At 33.7% G+C, this 20414-nt stretch overlaps 1 protein-coding gene across 6 annotated transcripts in view; it reads right to left on the bottom strand.

The window, feature by feature from the left end:
* OC90 (otoconin 90) overlaps positions 1 to 20414 on the bottom strand; it is a 1698850-nt gene that overhangs the window by 1496974 nt on the left and 181462 nt on the right. For 4 of the 6 annotated variants that reach the window (XM_044067044.1, XM_044067045.1, XM_044067046.1 and 1 more), the window contains one exon: positions 3845 to 3927. The exons of the other annotated variants lie outside the window; for them this stretch is intronic. In XM_044067044.1, coding sequence (XP_043922979.1) covers positions 3845 to 3927 — 83 coding nt within the window. The remainder of the gene's footprint in view (positions 1 to 3844; positions 3928 to 20414) is intronic. 6 annotated transcript variants of the gene reach the window in all.

Below are 20414 nucleotides of genomic sequence, written 5' to 3'. Positions count from 1 at the left end.
TCACATTTAAAATCGCCTGTTACTATAATATCCATGTTTACTATGTCTAAACAACCTTACTCTCTCTTTATATGTTACTTATGCATATACTGTTAAAACTCTATAAACTCCATTTTCCCATCTTAGATCAACCATTAATAATCTAACTAAAGTTAAATCCAGTACCAGAATTGCTGTACCAAATAGTACTGCTATCCCTGAACAGGTTTCTCCTTCCAATTTCCAAATTATACCTTCTCTCCAGAAATTGTCTCTTTGTAATCTTTCTTCCTTCATTAAACCTCTAACATCTTCTAATACTATAATGTCTACTTAATATTTATTATACCACATTCTTCTTACTAAAATTTTATACTATTCACAGTAACAGATACAATTCTAAGTGTATTTGTTTCTTTCTTAATCTATATGAAATTGTGTATTTTTGTCCATTTCCTTTCTTTTTCACTTTGAAGCCTAATCCTTGGAATTTCCTTTTACTCTTTTTTCAATACAAATTTCCTTTTTAACTACCTTCCAATCTACATCTCTCCATCACTAATTTCTGACCCCATTTCTATTTCACCTTCCTTCTTTCCATTTTTGTCACTGTCTACATTTTGTATATCATTGTTTGTCTTTTCTGCAAAGTAATTTTGTTGCTCTACCTCTTGCTCCTTATTTTATACCTTCACTCTACCCACATTTTTTTCTTTTTGCTCTTTTATACAATTCACCCATAAATGCCCTGTCTCTTTACATTTATAACATTTCGTTTCACATTTTTTGCATAATGTCCAAATTTACCACATATAAACATTTCTTATTACAATTACCTACAAAATGTCCCTCCCTGCCAAAAAAAAAACATCTTTTCAGTTGTCCCCAGTACTTTGCAACAGCTCTATTTCCTTCAACATATCAGGCTTGGAATATGTACAATTCTGTTATTTTCTATATTCAAAATAATGTTACAATCCCACCCCCAGCCCATAGACCTCTGTTATCAATTACATTTGAAATGTCTTTAACTTCTTTACAAAAGATCTTTAATACTTTTTTTTATAGTTCTCTTGGGTTTCACAGCACAAAGTCTTAATGATATAGCTATTCCATGGATGTATATATTTTCTTTTACCGTATTCCCCAAAAAGTTTCTAATCCTGTAGTAGTCTCAAAAAATGTTACAATATGCCTTTTTATCAAAATAAATCCTCTTACCTCTTGGGCCTTGATTCCTAAAGGCACAATCACTTTGTCCCATATTCCATACCTGTCCATCTCTTTCTCTTTCTTACTCTGTATCACTCAACATACTTCTTTTTCTTCTGTTTCTTCCATCTTCTTGCTCTCTGTTTCCTTCTGTCTTCTTCCTTACTGTTTCTGCAAATGTTTTCTTGTGTATATCATTCACTTCTTCTTCCCTTTGAATCTTGTCCATAATCTCACCCCAAGATAATTCTTTTCCAGTCTCTGGCTCATTTTCTTCCATCAAGTCCATCAATAAACCATTCCACAACCCTCCCAAATGGATGGTTATAATAGCAACATCCCCTTGCGACCGTTCCTCTCCTCTTGAACTCCCACACAAATTCTTTTGAAATAACTCCTCTGTATCCTCTGCAATTTCTTCCAAGATCTTTTTCTTAGACATATCCTCTGAACTCTTTTAGATTAACTCTAAGGAGTTGGTATTCACCTCACCTCCTATCTCACTGCTTGCCATGTTTCACACAGTACTACCAGCCTCCAGTATGCTGGGAACAGAATGTGTACATGTACTCATCTCATCAGATATATGAAAGCATGAGTGCCATAATGGACAAGTGAAGTTCCTGATGCCCTGGCCAAATTTCCCATAATAGTATTAATGCCACCTCAGTTCTCCCCTGAAAAGAGACTACTAGCCTAGTAGGACTGACAAATTCAACAAAAGAACAAAGGGTGAATAAAATAAGTATGTTTTATTATCTGAAAAATGATCTGGTTAAGTCTAATTCAGTCATGAATTTCACGAGTTTTCAGGTTACTTATGAAATAGTCCTTTCGTACACTATTACATGCTGCAGGAAAAAAAGGTGTCCTACATAGTAGGCAGCTTATTTAGAAAACATTTTCAAACTGTATTACGATCCATTTTTGAAAGGGCAAGCAATCATTCATTCATTAATTCAATCATTCAGTGCAAGTCTGAGTAGGCAAACTTGTCAATAGATTTTAATAAATGGATAAAATATTAGAGTAAACCAGCAGGATTGGTTCTTTTAGTTAATGTGGTTATTATGGGTGCAGTGGTTACTAATGCTGAGAATTAAAATGATAGGGACAGTTAAGATTTAAAATCCATTGGCTAGTATCCATTCAAGGATGGTTTGCTTGTCTGAACTAAGACAGGATGTTGGTTTATTGTTGTTCCTCTGCTGTGTAATATTTTTGATAATATATTTAACAATTAAAACAATATTAAAATCAGTATAATGAGAGTCTGAGAAACTAGGGAGTGTCCCCAAATATGGAACATACATGGAAGCATTCTTTACTATCCTGCTCATCTATTAAATTAGAGAAGTAGGGCCCTTTATGGAAAAGAGTTTAATACATATTTGAGCAGCTGGTGTACATTTCAGGGGTCTGTATTCATTGTGTATTGTGAGACTTGGGGGGGTACAGCCTTATACTAGTCTGATGACCTGCATCTCTCCTGGAGTGGTTTCCTAGAGAATAGATGTAAATGTTTTTATCTTCAAGCACTAAGATTGGCTTGGGTGGACACACAGGCATTGAGGAACACACCTAGTTTCTTCCTCTGACTAAAATAATGAATAGTGGTATAAACTCCAGTAGTAGGAGCAACATCATGGGATCACTGGTAAATGAAAAAAAGGGCAATGTTAATGTATTCATGCACAGGTAGATAAATGATAATGTATTCATGCACAGGTACATATAAATAATGGAAGGCATTAATACCTTTGTTGACAATCCAAGCAAAACATTTCTTAAGCTAGTATCTTTCCAAAAGAACAATGTCCTGATGCAACAGTAAATCTGTTAGGGAACCAAACCTGGAATGCAAATATATCAGAATGTGAATTTTGTAGGAAAACAGAGATGTGTAATAGGAGGAACTGTATGTAAATGGGTCAAAGCAACAAAATAAATAAGTTGGCTAGAAGGTGAGAAGACAGTCAGTTCACAGTGGAGACTTGAAATAGATGTATAGCCTGCTTAGGAAAGGCATAACTTTATACTTTTCAGCAGAAGGTATGGAGCAATACTGATAATATGCTAGGTGATGTTCTTAAGATCACAAAGAAAGGAAAACAATTCATGATGGAGAATGCAAACCAAACCGGTGCATAAATGAAGCACTTGAACTGTAGTCAGTTCTAAGAGGAGCGCCTTCCTTATTGTCATACAATGTTTCCACATTACAATTACAGTACTAAATTTTGTGATTAGTCTTAGACCTATGTTCTAAAATATGTACGCAGAAAGAATCTCTGATTTGGAAGTGTGGAAACATGACTACTAAAGACTGAGTTTTGCCATAAACATAACTATAAGACATTTACAATGGAGGATTCCGAACTTCAGAATAATTCTGATAAAAACTCGGCAGCTCTCCACAAAACAGTAGCAAACAGGTCTGAAAGTGTTTGGTGAGTAGAATGGAAGTACATTAAAACTGTTATGAAAGTGACAGTCAAAGTAAAACAGAAATACAAATTGGAAGGAAAAGAAAAAATCTCCTCAGTTAAGATGGCATTGAAAGTTATTGTAAACAGACAAGAAGTACAATGGAGCACAGAAAGTAGAGAATAGCAACAACTGACACAAAAAGAAGCGAGAAAAACAAACTTACTATGTACATGATGAATCCTTGTCATCCTCTTACAGATGGATTTCCTGTGTGTTACATACCAGATGCGGTAGTTGGCACAATACCTAAACATTTAGTTAAAATTAAGTAGACATGGTCTAGTAGTATAGCAGGTTACTTAAAAAACTTAGTCAGTTATACTGTTGAGAGACAAAAGATTCATTAAAAAAACTGCAGAGTCTGTTGTGCTTTTTTTGTACTCAAGTGTGTTTGGCCATATGACTCATGGTGCTAAGCCTGACATGCCAGTTAATGTTTCTGGAAATGCTAAGTCACAGTAGACCAAATCTCTTTAACAAACGTATCCAAGAAACAATGAAATAAATAAGTTACTGTAGGTTATACAGAGTGCAGAATGTCATTCAACTTACTGGTTATCTGGTCTAGATCTTGCTTTGCAGATCCGAGTCCAAAAACAAACTATATTATACTACCTATTGGCAACAACAGGAGATTTCATATTGAAAGGAATAATAAACTGACATAGAATTAATATGAATTTACTAGGCCTTAGTGTAAACAAATTCATCTTCAACATATCTTTGCGGAATCTTTCAGTCACAAATTAACTTGCTGGGGTAGGAGAGGATGATATACTGTACACCAAATATAACCCGTGATATACTGTATGTCAGATATAACCTGTGATATACTGGACACCAAACAGAACTTGTGCTATACTGCACACCAGATATAACCTTTGACATACTGTACACCATATATAACCTGTGATATACTGTACATCAGAAATTACCTGTGATATACTATACACCAGACATGACCTGTGATGTACTGTATACCAGATATGACTTGTGATATGCTGTACACCAGATATGACCTGTGATATTCTGCACACCAGATATAACATGCGACATACTGTACACCAGATATAACCTGTGATATACTGTACGCCAGATATGACCTGTGATATACTATAGACCTGTGATGTACTATACACCAGATATGATGCGATATACTATACACCAGATATGACCTGTGATATACTGCACACCAGATGTAACTTGTGATATACTGTATGTCAGATATAACCCATTATATACTGTACACCAGATATAACCTGCGATATACTACATACCAAATATAACCTGGTTGGACATGATACATAGCAGATTGTTTAAGTGATATTAGGTTGGCAGGTAGTTTTGATTTGTAAAAGAATCAGCAAGATGGATTTGGAGACTACTCTTTTACAGAATCTGACTTCAGTCATGTTTCTTTTCACATACACATATCTGTTAAACATATATTGGTAAGGGGTCTTAGAAAAGCCAAATGATACAACTCATTTAATAAACAGGGATTACAGCAGTTACATCCAACCTCTACCGATAAAGCTCCTCAAAGAATAGATACCCAAAATGCAATTCCATAAAGTGACAGGAATAAGTCTGTTTAGAGGCATTGTTTAACATGTAGTAAATAATGAATGAATCAAAGGACAGCTCTCGCTCTGTTTATAAATGCAACTAACAGAGGATACAAAATGACTGTAGGTCGTAGCATGACATATTGGGCTCTCTATTCAAAATATATCACCTCTTTTTCCTCTTTAAAATTGGTCGGGGATTTTACTTCACAACATTGCATTAAGATCACAGGGACAACATCTAGCCAATCATCATTAGCTTCAAATGAGTAGCAAACCAATCAGAGCTTCTTATAGCCAATGAACTGTTTCATCTCAGTTTCATTTCTTGTTAGCTAAGGAGGGTGGTTGCAGGCTGACACTTACCCTGGCAATTACCCTTCTCTTGAAAAATCAGTTTGCTGGAATTTTCAAGATGGTCTTCTTTGAAGTCATAGCTAGTTTTTCATGAACCATAAATCTGCTACCAGTTACTGCTGGGTCTTTGAAAAGCATCAGATTTGTTCAAGCTGATCATAGTTTATTTGTAATAAGGTTGCCTTATAGAAAAGGGTCAATTGGTGTTTGCTTTCTTTCAAGAACTACATTTGGCTATTTTTTTAAAGTGAATTTACAAAATTATTTTCTGCACATTTTTACCTCTTTGGTTGTTTATGTCTCTTGTGCATATCATTTTAATTTATAACAACAATGCCAGCACTTATACTGATAAAATCCAAAAGAAGTTCATGAAACCAGGAGCTGTGTCCTCAACCACTTATTTATTAACCAAAAATTGAGTGTTTTTGTCCATTAGGTCTTCATCAGAATAAAATTGTTCTTTATACAATGAATTTTTATATGGTCTTCCATATAATTAATTGGATAAAGACTAAATAGTAAATTGACTAATGCAACTCCATCATCACATTTAAAGGCTCACATACACATTAAAAAAAATATATATATATATATATATATGGATTCCTATTACAAGAATGAAAGTTCACTACTTCGAACTTGTAATAGGAAGCCTCACTTCTGTGAAAGTTCACTTTAATGAAAGTGAACTTTTGCATAAGTGCACTTCACCGAAAACACTGCAGCACAGTGGAGGACATAAAAAACAAGCTATGTCCTCCACTATAGTGCGATAGTCACGGACCTTAGGGTTAGGGCATGGATTAGAGTAAGGGGATAGTTAGTAAAGCTATCCCCTTATCCTAACCTATGCCCTAATCCTACGGTTCGTGACTATTGCACCATTGTGGAGGACATTGCTATGTCCTTCACTGCGCTGCAGTCATCACGGACCTTTGGGTTAGGGCACGGGTCATGGTAAGGGGATAGCTATGAGCTATCCCCTTACTATGACCCATGCCCTAACCCTAAGGTCTGTGAGTACGGCACAGAAGTTCAGTGCAACACCCGTTCGTTGTACTGAACTTCGCATAAGTGCACTTTCGGTTAAGTGCACTTTCGCTGCAGTGAGCATTCCATGCACTATTTTGAATTAGTGAAAATTCGATCTAGTATATGGAACCCATATATATATATATATATATATATATATATATATGCATACACACACACACACACACACACTTGTGTGTGTGTGTGTGTGTGTGTGTGTGTGTGTGTGTGTGTGTGTGTGTATATATATATATATATATATATATATTTTTTTTTTTTTTAATGAATTATTAATCAAATGTGCACTTTGTATATAGTAAAAAAATGTTAGGGATATTTATTGTATCAAATGGAAGATTAACTTCACCTAGTAGTGGATTCAGATGGCAGATATATATATGTATATATATATATATATATATATATATAATCTGCCATCCAAATCCACTACTAGGCAAAGTTAATCTTCCATTCGATACAATAAATATCCCTAACATTTGTTTACTATATACAAAGTGCACATTTGATTAATAATTAATTCATTAAAAAAAAAAAAAAAAAATATATATATATATATATATATATATATATATATATATATATATATATATAAAACAAATAAAACTACAAAGACTACTACCACTATAAAAGGCTCACTAAGTAAAAATTCCAGCAACAAATGAATAGGAAGACACAGAGACAGCTGATATATCCAGTTCAAAATTTTTACTGCAGTGCAACAAAACACAAGCGCTTTCACCAAACAGGCATCATCAGGTGTATTACAAAAGCACTAACAAACACACCCCTATTTATACATCAAATGCCACATGATACAAATTCAAATTTAAAACCACAAATTTAGACACAACACATATAAAAGACATATAAATTTAATTTAAAAACATGCATAAATAATACATACTAAAACTATACTTCAATACTAATAACTACCTTCTTAGGGGTCTCTTCTTTAATTTGGGTACTAATGGAACTAATTCATTAAGCCCATGTCCTACATCAGCCTTGAACCTCACTATCCATGAGGATTCCAAATCCTCGGTCTTGGCACGTATATCACCCTGCCTCACATTCTCAAACCCTAGCAATTACTAAAAATTTAAAACCATGACTAGAGTCAGTACTCAAAACATGCTTTGCCAATGCACTAACCACATTACCTTTATTCATGTGGTAGATATGTTCTCTTATGCGTTCTCTGAAGGGACGGTCAGTCTTACCTATGCAAAACTTTTTGCATATAATGCAGTGAGCTAAATAAACAATATGTGAGGTATCCCATGTAGCTGCTATTGTGAAATTATAACATCTACCTTGGTCAGGATGTTCAAATTTGCAACTGCTGTCAATATATACACACCAGTTGCAATGACCACATGGTTTAGTTCCAACTAAATGAGAGTTCCTACTTGCATCCTTTGGGTAACACAACCTACTTCTCAGTGACCTACTGTTCTTATATAAAAAACATGGCACTTCAGGTATGTGCCTAGAGATATCATTATCAGTTCTAAGGACACTCCAGTGTTTTTTTAATGATATCCTTGTAACACTCTACATCACTAGTATAAGTAACTTTAAACCTCAAACCAGTGTTATACTTACTTTCTTGCCTCCTAACAAACTCACTATTACCTGTAGAAAAATATGGTCTAGCTTCATTCATCCTTTTATCAAAAACCTTAACTGCATTGTTTTGGATAAGATATTCCTCATAACCTCTCTCCTTCAAACTCATCTTCACATTATCAACTTCACCAATAAAATCACTATCCCTAGCATTTAATCTTGAAGCTCTATAAAACTGGTTAGAAGCCACACTTCTAAAAACATAAGGAGGATGAAGACTGTCCCTACGTAATAGATGATTCACATGACAGTCTTTCCTGTGCAACTTAGTGTAAATAACACCAGTTTCATCCTTAATGACAGAAACATCCAAGAAATCCACCGCTAATTCTGAGGAGTGAGATGTAAACTTCAAATAACAGGTACTACTATTCACATATTCCATAAAGGAAGCAAATATACCAAGGTCTCCCTTCCACAAAATAAATAGGTCGTCCGCAAATCTACGAAAAACAAAACATGTTCATTGAATGGCCCATTAAATATATGATCATACTCCCAAATGACCATAACAGCATTGGCGTAGCTATTGGCACAAGAAGTGCCCATAGCCACGCCATTGCATTGCTTATATGTTTGCTCACCAAAAGCAAAGATATTGCGCTCAAGCACAATCTCCAACAGTTTTACCAACAACTGAACCTTGTTAGAGGTGTAATCTGTAAACCACTGCAAAAATTGAGTCACCTTATTAAGGCCAGGTTTAGGGCTGATGTAGGATATGGGCTTAATGAATCAGTTCCATTAGTACCCAAATTAAAGAAGAGAACCCTAAGAAGGTAGTTACTAGTATTAAAGTATAGTTTTAGTATGTATTATTTATGTATGCTTTTAAATTAAACATATATGTCTTTTATATGTGTTGTGTCTTTAAATTTGTGGTTTAAATTTGAATTTGTATCATGTGACATTTGATGTATAAATAGGGGTGTGTTTGTTAGTGCTTTTGTAATACACCTGATGATGCCTGTTTGGTGAAAGCGCTTGTGTTTTGTTGCACTGCAGTAAAAGTTTTGAACTGGATATATCAGCTGCCTCTGTGTCTTCCTATTCGTTTGTTGCTGGAATATATGTACACACACACACACACACACACACACACACACACACACACACACACATAAATATACAAATATTTTTCCATTACTATAATCCATGCATCCTTGCAAGGGTTTTAATCTATCACTATTGATAAATATGGAAATGAAAATGAATATACCACTGCCAACACTAATCCTGTATCTTGACCTAGATTTTGCATTGTTAATGGAAAATAAATAGTGATAGATTAAAACCTTTACAAGGATATGCATGGATTCCAGTGATGAAAACTGTTTTGTATATTTAATATTTATTTATTGGCCTAACTATTTTATATACATGTATTGTTCAGATATATATGGATTCTCTTAGTTTTCTAGAAAACTTTTTAAATGAATTTTAAATGCATTATTAATCAAATTTGCACTTTGTATATATATATATATATATATATATATATATATTAAAATGTTAGGGATAGTTATTCTGTCATACAGAAGGTTATTTATTTCACCTAGTACTGGAGTCATATGGCAGAGAGATATATATATTTTAAATGTGTACATGTGTCTTTAAATGTTATGATGATGTATTTTGAGTAGCCAATTGACTAATTAATCTTTATCCAGGTAATTATATGGCAGACCATATATAAGTTCATTGTATAAGGAACAATTTTATTCGGATGAAGCCCTAACAGGTGAAAGCACTCAATCTTTGGTTAATAAATATGTGGTTGTGGATACAGCTTCTGGTTTTGTGAACTTTTTTGGATTTTATCATTTCAGTTTGTATAATATTATAACAATTTTTAAATATTTATATCTGGCTGTGTAGCATAGTGGGGTGGAACCCTGACTGTGGCACAGAGTGATTAATGACTCAGGTTTTAGAGGACTAAGATGAGGACTTATGGGAAAGATTGGCAGTCATTTGTTCACTTAATCTAGAAGGGAGGATGAGGATTGTTTTGTGATGTATTGATTAGGTAATGCTGTAATCAGATATCAGATAGCCATTGATTTGGCATATTGAAGGTAGCAGCTAACTGGCACTATATCAGGTGATGTGCATGACATTAAGGAGCCCCAATCAGTTAGAGCATAACCAAATCCCTGGCATACAAGGAAAATAAATATTATTCTGCCAGGTTGCTCCTCTTCATGTTTCTACTTCCCAATCTGCCTTCTTCCCCTGTGGTTACAGCCAAGGGGTGAAGTACTGGCACCACTACATTTAAGAGCAGTTGTAGCAATACTGAGCTGTTGATGGTCAGCTGGAAAGTTACACAAACAGGCAAAATAATTAATTATGTGGGTTTGTAAACTAAATTCATTAAAATAGTCTAGGTTAGTGATGATTATTATTCCACATAGTATAGACTTTCTACTGCTTTTTATTTTTAAAATGTAAATGTCCTTTAACAAGTTAAGGTTTTCAAAGTATGCTGCTCAATAGCAAATGTAATATACTTGAACATGTATTTTTTCATGCTTTTTCTAGGACAATCTTGTTAATTATTTACCATTACTTTACACTCCAGTATTTTGTGACAGTTTGACACAGTGTGGCAGCCAGCATTGTTGCCTCACAGTACTTGGTTGCTTGGTTAGCTTTCAGGCAGGGGATCCTTCATTTCAGGGTCTGCATGTCCTATACATGACAATGCAGATTGTAAGTGGATGCTCCAGTATCATCTTACATCCCAAGCTTGAGCCAAAGATGCACTGATGATCCTCTAAACTGTCTATAGATGTGCAAGCAGAATGTGAACAAGCATGTGTGCCCTGCAAAGTACCTGTATTGTGTTTAGGATTAGTTATCTGCCTTATATTGAGTGTTGTATAATGTGGGAGGTATGGGCTCTCCTTCAACCCTGGATAAATTCACTGAAAAATTAGACAAGCTGAATATAAACCTTTGCATTGTCCACTGGAATGCAAATTGGCTATCCAACACATGCTAAGTTGTGAAAGATGATTGTACCCTCTCTGAATGTAAAATTGTAACTACTGGGGTATCACAAGGATCAATGCTAGGCCCCTTCCTGTTTCGCATTTATTTTGTAGATATTTAAGACAGTATCTATGAGCTGTGGTTGGCCAGATTCACTGATGACTACAAGATGAGTACTGTTATCTGCTCATCCACTATTACTAAGCTACTCCAACAAGGGCTGGAATATTCCCATATCTGGTGCACTGAAAACAGTCTCATGCTAAATGCAAAAAAGTGCAGCACAGCAGTTTCACTAAAAAAAGCTACACCCATATCATATGCTATAAGTGGTGCTCTTCTTCAGACAGTTATAATGATAACAGTCCTGTGAATTTATGGGGACAACTTTCTTTTATTCAATCATCATGTTTCCAGCACATTCAGGAAATCCTTTTATTTGGCCCAATATAATGTTAAGATCCAAAAACACTATGACCCAGCGTACTCCAAAATTTAAATAAAACAAAAAATGCTGACCAGAAAAATCACAGCACACAGAAAGTTTAATAGTTTAAGCACTTGAAAACGTTGTGATGCAAACTCAATTTGTTTCCAAAAATAGTAAGGACCTTCACTCCTTTTAGACAATAACAGGGATGGTGAAGACATTGTTGTTAGGAATGCCAACATGAAATGCTGTGTAACTTGCAAACAATGTAGATTTATTTTACAGGGTACACACTACATGGTAGGAGGTTACCCTAAACTGCTATCAGTCAGAGGGAACTTTAACTGTGAAATGAAAGGGGTTGTGTATATAGTGTTTTGCTCCTCATGCCCTGCTTTCTTTGTTGGCAAGGATTTACCAGCTTATTTATGCCATCAAAAAGATACACAACATCAACGCCTTGTACAAGCATTCCATTAAATGCACGGACTTTAAAAAAGTTTGGGTTTTCTGTGCTTGAGAAGGTTCCAGTGCCTAGAGGTGGGGATTGGGAAATGCATCTAGAACAATGCGAACTGTTTTGGCAGCTGCTTTTGAATGCATGGACATTCCCTGGATTGAATGGCTTTGTTTCCATAAAACCTATTTTAAAAATTAAGGTGGCTAGTATTTAACAAGATTACTGGCATTTTATTAAATATTAATAAGGTTTCACAAACTATTAAGCGTTATGTCAACCAGGATTAATGCATTGTTTTGCAGTTTGGTTTTAGGGAGGATTTTACACAGGTCTGTGGTCTGGGTTGACTACACTTGAAGCATTTAGCATTTTAAATTTTACACTTTAGACAAGAGTATGTCATATATAATAATTTTACTGCTTCCCATTGATTGGACTTTGTTTTTAAATGTGTTCTTGGCATTATTTCTTCATTTTACAATAACAATGTATTTGTTTTTTTAATGTTTCACTGGGAAAGTCCCTCTATTGGATTTTTCCCAACTTTTATTTTACTGTATTTTTCAACATTTGATGTACAAAATATATAACATGACATTCCTTTATGAACAGGTGACCTTGATATGACAATTAACAAGATGATGCCTTTTAACTTCTAGTCTTTAAATAACAAAGTTCTAGTATCAAAAGAGACCGGTTCACTTATACATTTAAATTGAATGTTGGAGTAATACAGGCATAAGTTTAGAAATAAGTGGTGAGTAAACAGGATTAATTTACTCATAATATATACAACTATTTATGTATAGTGCCACAAGTTTTTGAAGATAGTTAGTCATCACTTCCTTTCCATGAAAGTCAGAAATGAAACTATCACAGAGCACTGTCTGTTAAAACCTCATAAGGAAGAGACTTCCAGAGACTATGGAGGGACGGGTTGATAGATGTGTTCATGGTATAGCTTATTTCAAAATGTGTTCTAGAATAGGATTCACAAAATTGAGACATTCCATGCGCTTATTTCTATTACCTATAATCAGTTTGTGAGATATGATATATTTACAGGCCATGTTAATAAAACCCTTCCACTCTATTTTTGACTTAGCAAGCCAGTTTTGGGTGATGTACAATTTGTCTAACGCAAATAGAGCAATCTGGATATTCAAGTCAGATCTGGGCGTATCGATGAGTCTCACATGCAATATAGCAAATTCCCAAGATAGGGTAGATTTTCTGTAGCCTATTTTCTGAAGTTTGATCCTTAATGAGTTCCATAGGTTGTCTGCATATTTATAGTACCAGGGAATATGCAGAAGGTAAGCTGGACAAAAAGGGCAAACAGGAGAGATTCTTGTGAAGCATTCCATTAAATGCATGGACTTTAAAAAAGTTTGGGTTTTCTGTGCTTGAGAAGGTTCCAGTGCCTACAGGTGGGGATTGGGAAATGCATCTAAAACAATTTAAACAGTTTTGACAGCTGCTTTTCAATGCATGGACATTCCTTGGATTAAATTACTTTGTTTCCATAAAACCTATTTTAAGAATTAAGGTGGCTAGTATTTAACAAGATTCCTGGCAGTTTATTAAATATTAATAAGGTTTCACAAAGTTTTAAGCTTTATGTCAACCAGGATTGATGCATTGTTTTACAGTTTGGTTTTAGGGAGGGTTCTACACAGGTCTGTGGTCTGGGTTGACTACAATTGAAGCATTTTAAATTTTACACTTTAGACGAGTATGTCATATATAATAATTTTAATACCTCTCATTGATTAGACTTTTTTTTAATGTGTTCTTGGCATTATTTCTTCATTTTACAATAACAATTTATGTGTTTTTTAATGTTTCACTGGCAAAGTCCCTCTACTCGATTTTTTTCCAACTTTTATTTTGTTATATTTTTTTAACATTTGATGTACAAAAATATACAACATGACATTCCCTTATGAACAGGTGACCTTGATATGACAATTAACAAGATGATGTCTTTTAACTTTTAGTCTTGAAATAACAAAGTTCTAGTATCAAAAGAGACCGGTTCACTTATATATTTAAATTGAATGTTGGAGTAATACAAGCATAAATTAAAGTGGTGAGTAAATAGGATTCATTTTATACATAATATATACGACTATTTACATATAGTGCTACAAATGTTTGAAGTTAGTGAGTAATCACTTCCTTACCATGAAAGTCAGAAATGAAACTATCAGAGAATACTGTCTGTTAAAACCTCATAAAGAAGACACTTCCAGAGACTACGTAGGGATGGGTTGATAGATGTATTCATGGTATAGCTTATTTCAAAATGTGTTCCAGAATAAGATTCGAAAAATTGAGACACTTTACGCATTTATTTCTATTACCTATAATCAGTTTGTGAGATATGATATATTTAGAGGCCATGTTAATAAAACCCTTCCACTCTATTTTTGGCCTGTCAAGCCAGTTTTGGGTAATGTACAATTTTCTGTAGCCCATTTTCTGAAGTTTGATCCTTAATGAGTTCCATGGTTGTGTGCATATTTATAGTACCAGAGGAATATGCAGAAGTTGGGCAGAGCCTAGATATATAACTGAGAGCCGTAAATGTTGAGAGCTCCATAAACTAGTATAATAATATAGGAAAATGTTATTATTTTCAAGTTTAAAACATCAGAAATATATAAATAAACTACTAAACTACATAAATATCAATTTTGGTGGAGATATACAAACATTTTCCTGTCAAGTAACTTGGAGATATATTGAGTCACTGAATATGAACAACTCAAGGAATTCTCATCCAGATGCTGCTTTGAAAAAAAACTGCAATTGATGACATCTACCTTACAGGAACTATCTTTGAAGATGGATGGTTTTCAAAATGACTTAGAAAACCTCAAATTAAATTCTCAAAAACAGACTGATACTCTTAAGGAACTATTACAGCAACACCATGCAAAAATAACAAATATAGAGACTTCTCTAAATGACAATTAAGGGAGACTCCAAGAGGAAGAATTCCAAAAAGAATTTCTGCTTAAACAGAATACATGGCTGCTTAACAAAATAGATAACTTAGAAAACAGGGAAAGGAGAAACAACATAAAGATCTTTGGTCTGCCTGTAAACACCGAAGGAGAAGACATTATTTCATTCTTAACAACCTGGATTCCTGAATTAGACATGAAAGAGGGACTTTCATTTGGGATTGAAAGGGTGCATAGAGTACTGACAAAACCTGCTTCTAACTCAACAAATACTCCAGCTAGATCCATAGTTATACAATTTCTTTCATTTCTGGACAAGGAACTAATATTAAAATCTGCTTGGAGAAAATCACCATTAAAATACAATCAAAGCCTGATAAGGTTTGACAGTGATTATTCTTCCAGAATACTAGCACAAAAGAAAAAAAGTCTGGCCAATAATAAAACTGTTGAAACAAAACAATATTAAAGCACAGCTGGCCTTTCCAGCCATGATAAAAATACTTTTTGTCAATGAGATGAGAACCTTTAATGACTTAGAAGCAGCTACCATATTCATCAAAAAACAACAACATAGTGTCTGTCCCAGAAGAAATAGAATGGATGACTCATACTCTTAAAAGAATAAAAGAAACAAATCCTTGGATTGAAGTTAGAAAGAAGAAACAAAAAACTGATTCCAAGATAGCTGTCCCAAAAAAATAACTCTTACAACTACATCTCTCAAAGTATCAACTGATATGGTACATCACTTGTCATCTGTTTTTATTTTTAAAAAAGGAGGGATTCTTAAACAACTGAGAAACAGTAATGATTTATTCAGAATGTTCAGTCCAATAATTCTTCACAAACAAAGGTAGGTCAATATGGGTTATTATTTACATTATATATAAGCCAAACAAAGCAACATATAATACAAACATAGACGTTTCTATTCCCCTACTTGGGCTTGGTGAGTGTTTGTCTTGTTCATTTTTCATTGATTTTACTTGTAATAATTTGAGCGATTGGTTAACTGGTTCAATGGGGTGCCATTCGTCAAAGTTCAGACTCAGGTTTAGCAAGCTGGCATCGTGTATGATGGCAGTGATAGAGTGTTTTGAGGAAAGGGAGAAAATGCTGTCATGGAGACTAATGCCTTCTTCAGTTAAAGTATTGTTTAGAAATGTCATGTATATCCTGGTTAAATAATAGTAGCAAGCTCTTAGCACAAATGTCATCATTATTCTGTCTAAATATAGTTAATATCCATTATGGCGGCTATCACAGCTGTGAGTGCTGTTTGATCGGTCCCAGTGTGGTGTGCATGGATGCAGCTGTGCCTGGTGGCTAATACAGATGTCTTTGTTGTTCTGTCTAAACATAGTTAATATCAATTATGGCAAGCGTCATGGCTTTGGGTGCTGCTTGATTGGGCATGGCATGGTGTGTGTGGATGCAGCTGTGTTCGGCGGCTGTTGTGTGTTGCTGTTTTCATCTCCAGGAGGCTATGGGTTGCAACTTGTGGTTGGGATTTGCTTGTGCTTGTGTGTTGGGGGGAGACATTTGGTGTCTGGGGGAGGGGGTGGATGGAGCTGTGGTTTGGGATGCTTTGGAGAGGAGTGGGTGAGGGGTCAGGGGGCTGGAGTGTGTTGTCTCTTGTTGCGGCAGCTTGTTGGGAGTTTTTTTTTTTTTTATCTGTTTGCTCTCTGTTCTTTTCCTGGCTACTGCCTCACTGAAAGGGAGGGAATTTTTGCTTGAAGTTGCGGTGAGGTGAAGCTTTGCTTCAGGTGCATTGCGAGCCTCTGGTATGCAGTACACAGACACAATAATAGAAACAGATGCTCCCAGGTTGTTATGGTAATGGAGACAGAGTGATGATAATGCTTAACAGCTCTGAAGAGCCTCCAAGATGATTCTCAGCAATGACATTTTTGGTTTAAAAAATATATATAATAAAAGGGCTGTTTTAAACCACATATACACATATTGATGGTATCCCAATACTTTGTTTAGCTCATTAAGTTGATTTTTGATTAAAAAAAACCACACACAATTTTTATGTAATGTATGATTTTATCAAATCTAGATATAAAATATATAAGCGTCATATAAGATGAAGCAGTCTGCTGAATTTAAATTTTAAAGACAGGATTTAATAACATGGGCTTGTGTATAATATCATTACTATCTTAACTTGTCATACATGACATACACTACATTAAACATCAAGAGGAAGCATGATGATGTTCTTTATATAAGTAAATATGCATAAGAAGCATGTAATTGCTTTAATTTGAATTGTAGTTTTTGTAACCCATCTTGACCACATGTAATACTTAAGCTGTTACCAAGTAACTAATGTTTTATACATGACATCATACTGACAAAGTTGATCAAGAAAAACAAAAGAAGCCTGAACTTGAAATGTCACAAAATGCAACAATCATATTCTGAACAAATAGTATTAAATTGACAATAGACAGTTTAATAACATGGGCTTGAGTATAACAACACTACTGTTTTTACTTGTCATAAATGACATATGCTATACTGAACATCAAGGGGAAGCGTGATGATTTTCATATAATTGCTTTAACTTGAATTGTGGTTTTGTAACACATCTTGACCATACATAATACTTAAGCTGTTACCAAGGCAACTAATGTTTTATACATGACATCAAACTGACAAAGTTGTTCAAGGGAAACAATAGAAGCCTGAACTAGGAATGTCACAGAATGTAACAATCACATTCTGAAAAAAATAGTATTAAATTGATAATAATCACTCAGTTTAAGCTTTGCTGATTATATCAAATATTTATGCCATTTAAATATAAAAACTTTCAGTATATGTCATAAAATGGCAATTTATGAATATGGAAAGGGAACGTGTAATCTTTAGTCACAATAAATGAATTTGTTTTTAACCTATAATTTCACTGATCTTATAATAATAAATAACAGATATGAAAATACTTATGTGTATGAAATGGGGGGAAGAGGGATGCACTGATAATTTAAAATGCACTAACTTTCATCAATGTTTACATAAATCAGACTTGATGCTTTAAGTAAGTTAGCAACAAACAAAGTGATTACTTAAATGCTGGTAAACAATGAAATATAACTTCTGATACATCCAGTAAAATACATTGTATTATAAACATTAGATATAAATATTACCATCTATTTATATTAAGTAATAAGTTTTGAAAGACTTCACCAATATGTTAAATAACTGTGTGCTATAATCTTTTGCTGAGGTTTTATATATGATACATCCTACTTTACTATGATTGAATAGCTTTTAATCTATCTTTCATGTAAATATTAATTGCTTATACAATAAGTAGACATTTATATTGTATTAGAATTCTGTCTAATCTACAATAGTACTGTATCTGTTCAAAATAATATAAATATTCTCCATATGATAATTCAATTAATTGAGCTCAGATGTTCTGGATTGTCAAGGTATGAGTGATAATCTGATGGACTTAGATTTATCCATCAGATTAGGAATGATTTTCATTCCATGGCTAGTGCGGATCTTAGTTTTGTTAACATTTATTAATTTAAATTTATTTCACAAAAACATTTTTAGTATGCCTGACCAAAACATTACTTTATTGGTAAACACTCAAAGTATAAAACTGATCATTTCCTTTAAAAGCTCAAACATATACTTTATAGTTATCAGAGGAAAATGTTTAATAGTCAAAATAAAACAAAAAATACATAGTATAAATAACCTAAGGTGGATTTAACTTTATTATCTTTAAATACCAATGGCTTAAACAATCCTAGCAAGAGATCAAATCTACTGAAATATTTAAAACTGAACAAAGCACAAATTGTCTTCCTTCAAGAAACTCATTTCAAAACAAATGACAATTACAAATGGAATCCTAAGGAATAGATGATATTGGCACAATCCAATTATAAGACAAAAACAAAAGGGGTAAACATTTTATGGAAAACAAATGTGATTAACCCAGAAACCATTTATAAGTATGAAGATAAAGAAGACCTTATGGCATTAGTAATAGTTAAATATAATAATAGCATATAGGCCCTAGCCAGTCTATACTGGTTCCCAGGCATTGGATCAGGAACTGTTAAAAAAACACTTGGATTTCATTTCCAGTAATTATAAAGGCAACTTAATATTAGGTGGAGATTTTAACTGTATATTTGACATTTCTGAAACTACAAATAAAAGACAGCTGCGTACATCTGCTGTATCAAAAACTTTAAACAAGTGGGTATAATAATTTCATCTTGTAGATGCTTTCAAATTTAAAAAAGATAAATCTTTGTTGTTTTCCCATCAAGATCACACATTTGATACTCAAACTAGAACAGATCAAATATTTTCTGCCCATGACTTACACTTTAAAATCATTAATTTCTCAATCACTCTCTGCCCCTTTTCAGACCACAATTCACTGATGCTAAAACTTCAAAATGGGTACAAACCATTAATCTTTAACTCCAGAATTCCAGCATATATGACTAAAATTAAAGAGTTCAAACCCTGGTTATTATCTGAATTACAGTTCTTTTTAGATATTAATTACAGCACAGAGATAAATAAAATAATGATATGGGACTCATTAAAGGCTTACATATATGGTAAAACCCTAACTTGGTATAAAAAAAATCAGAGAATGGGATTCTGAATTATTAGATCTACAATCCAAACTTTTGTCAGTAAAAGCTGAAAAAAATCAAAATCATTTGGAGATAAAAAAAGTAGAAGTATTAAACAATAAAAAACAATTAAATTCTAATACATACAACTCATTTAGCTTTAGAAAAACTAAAAATTAATTCCTTTGCCACTTCTCCCAAATATCTACATAATTTATCCACAAAATCAAAATGCAATCAAAAGCTAATAACATTAAAAGTATCTTCCATGAAAAGAAAGGGAAAAATGTCTCGGATATAGATGAAATTCTTAATGCCTATATAAATCACTATATGGAACATTTCCAAAAAGAAAATGTACATATTGATCAATTAAATCTAGATGAAAAATGTTCTAATATAAAAAAAATACAGAAAAATTAAAATTTGATCTGCAAGCACCCATATCCTACAAAGAAATTACAGATACAATAAAAGAGGGTAAAAATAATAAAGCTCCAAGTATAGATGGCATAATTATGGAAATATATAAACTTTGTCCTTCAAAGATACCATCCCTCTTCCATAAAACTTTATTAGAAATCAGACACAAGCTTTAATACCACCCTCTTGGAGATATTCCTTAAT

Source organism: Protopterus annectens, chromosome 3.part1, assembly GCF_019279795.1.
Source record: "Protopterus annectens isolate FY-2018-M chromosome 3.part1, PAN1.0, whole genome shotgun sequence".
In the NCBI taxonomy this organism is placed as follows: domain Eukaryota; kingdom Metazoa; phylum Chordata; order Ceratodontiformes; family Protopteridae; genus Protopterus; species Protopterus annectens.
This window is presented reverse-complemented; position numbering and strand designations above follow the sequence as displayed.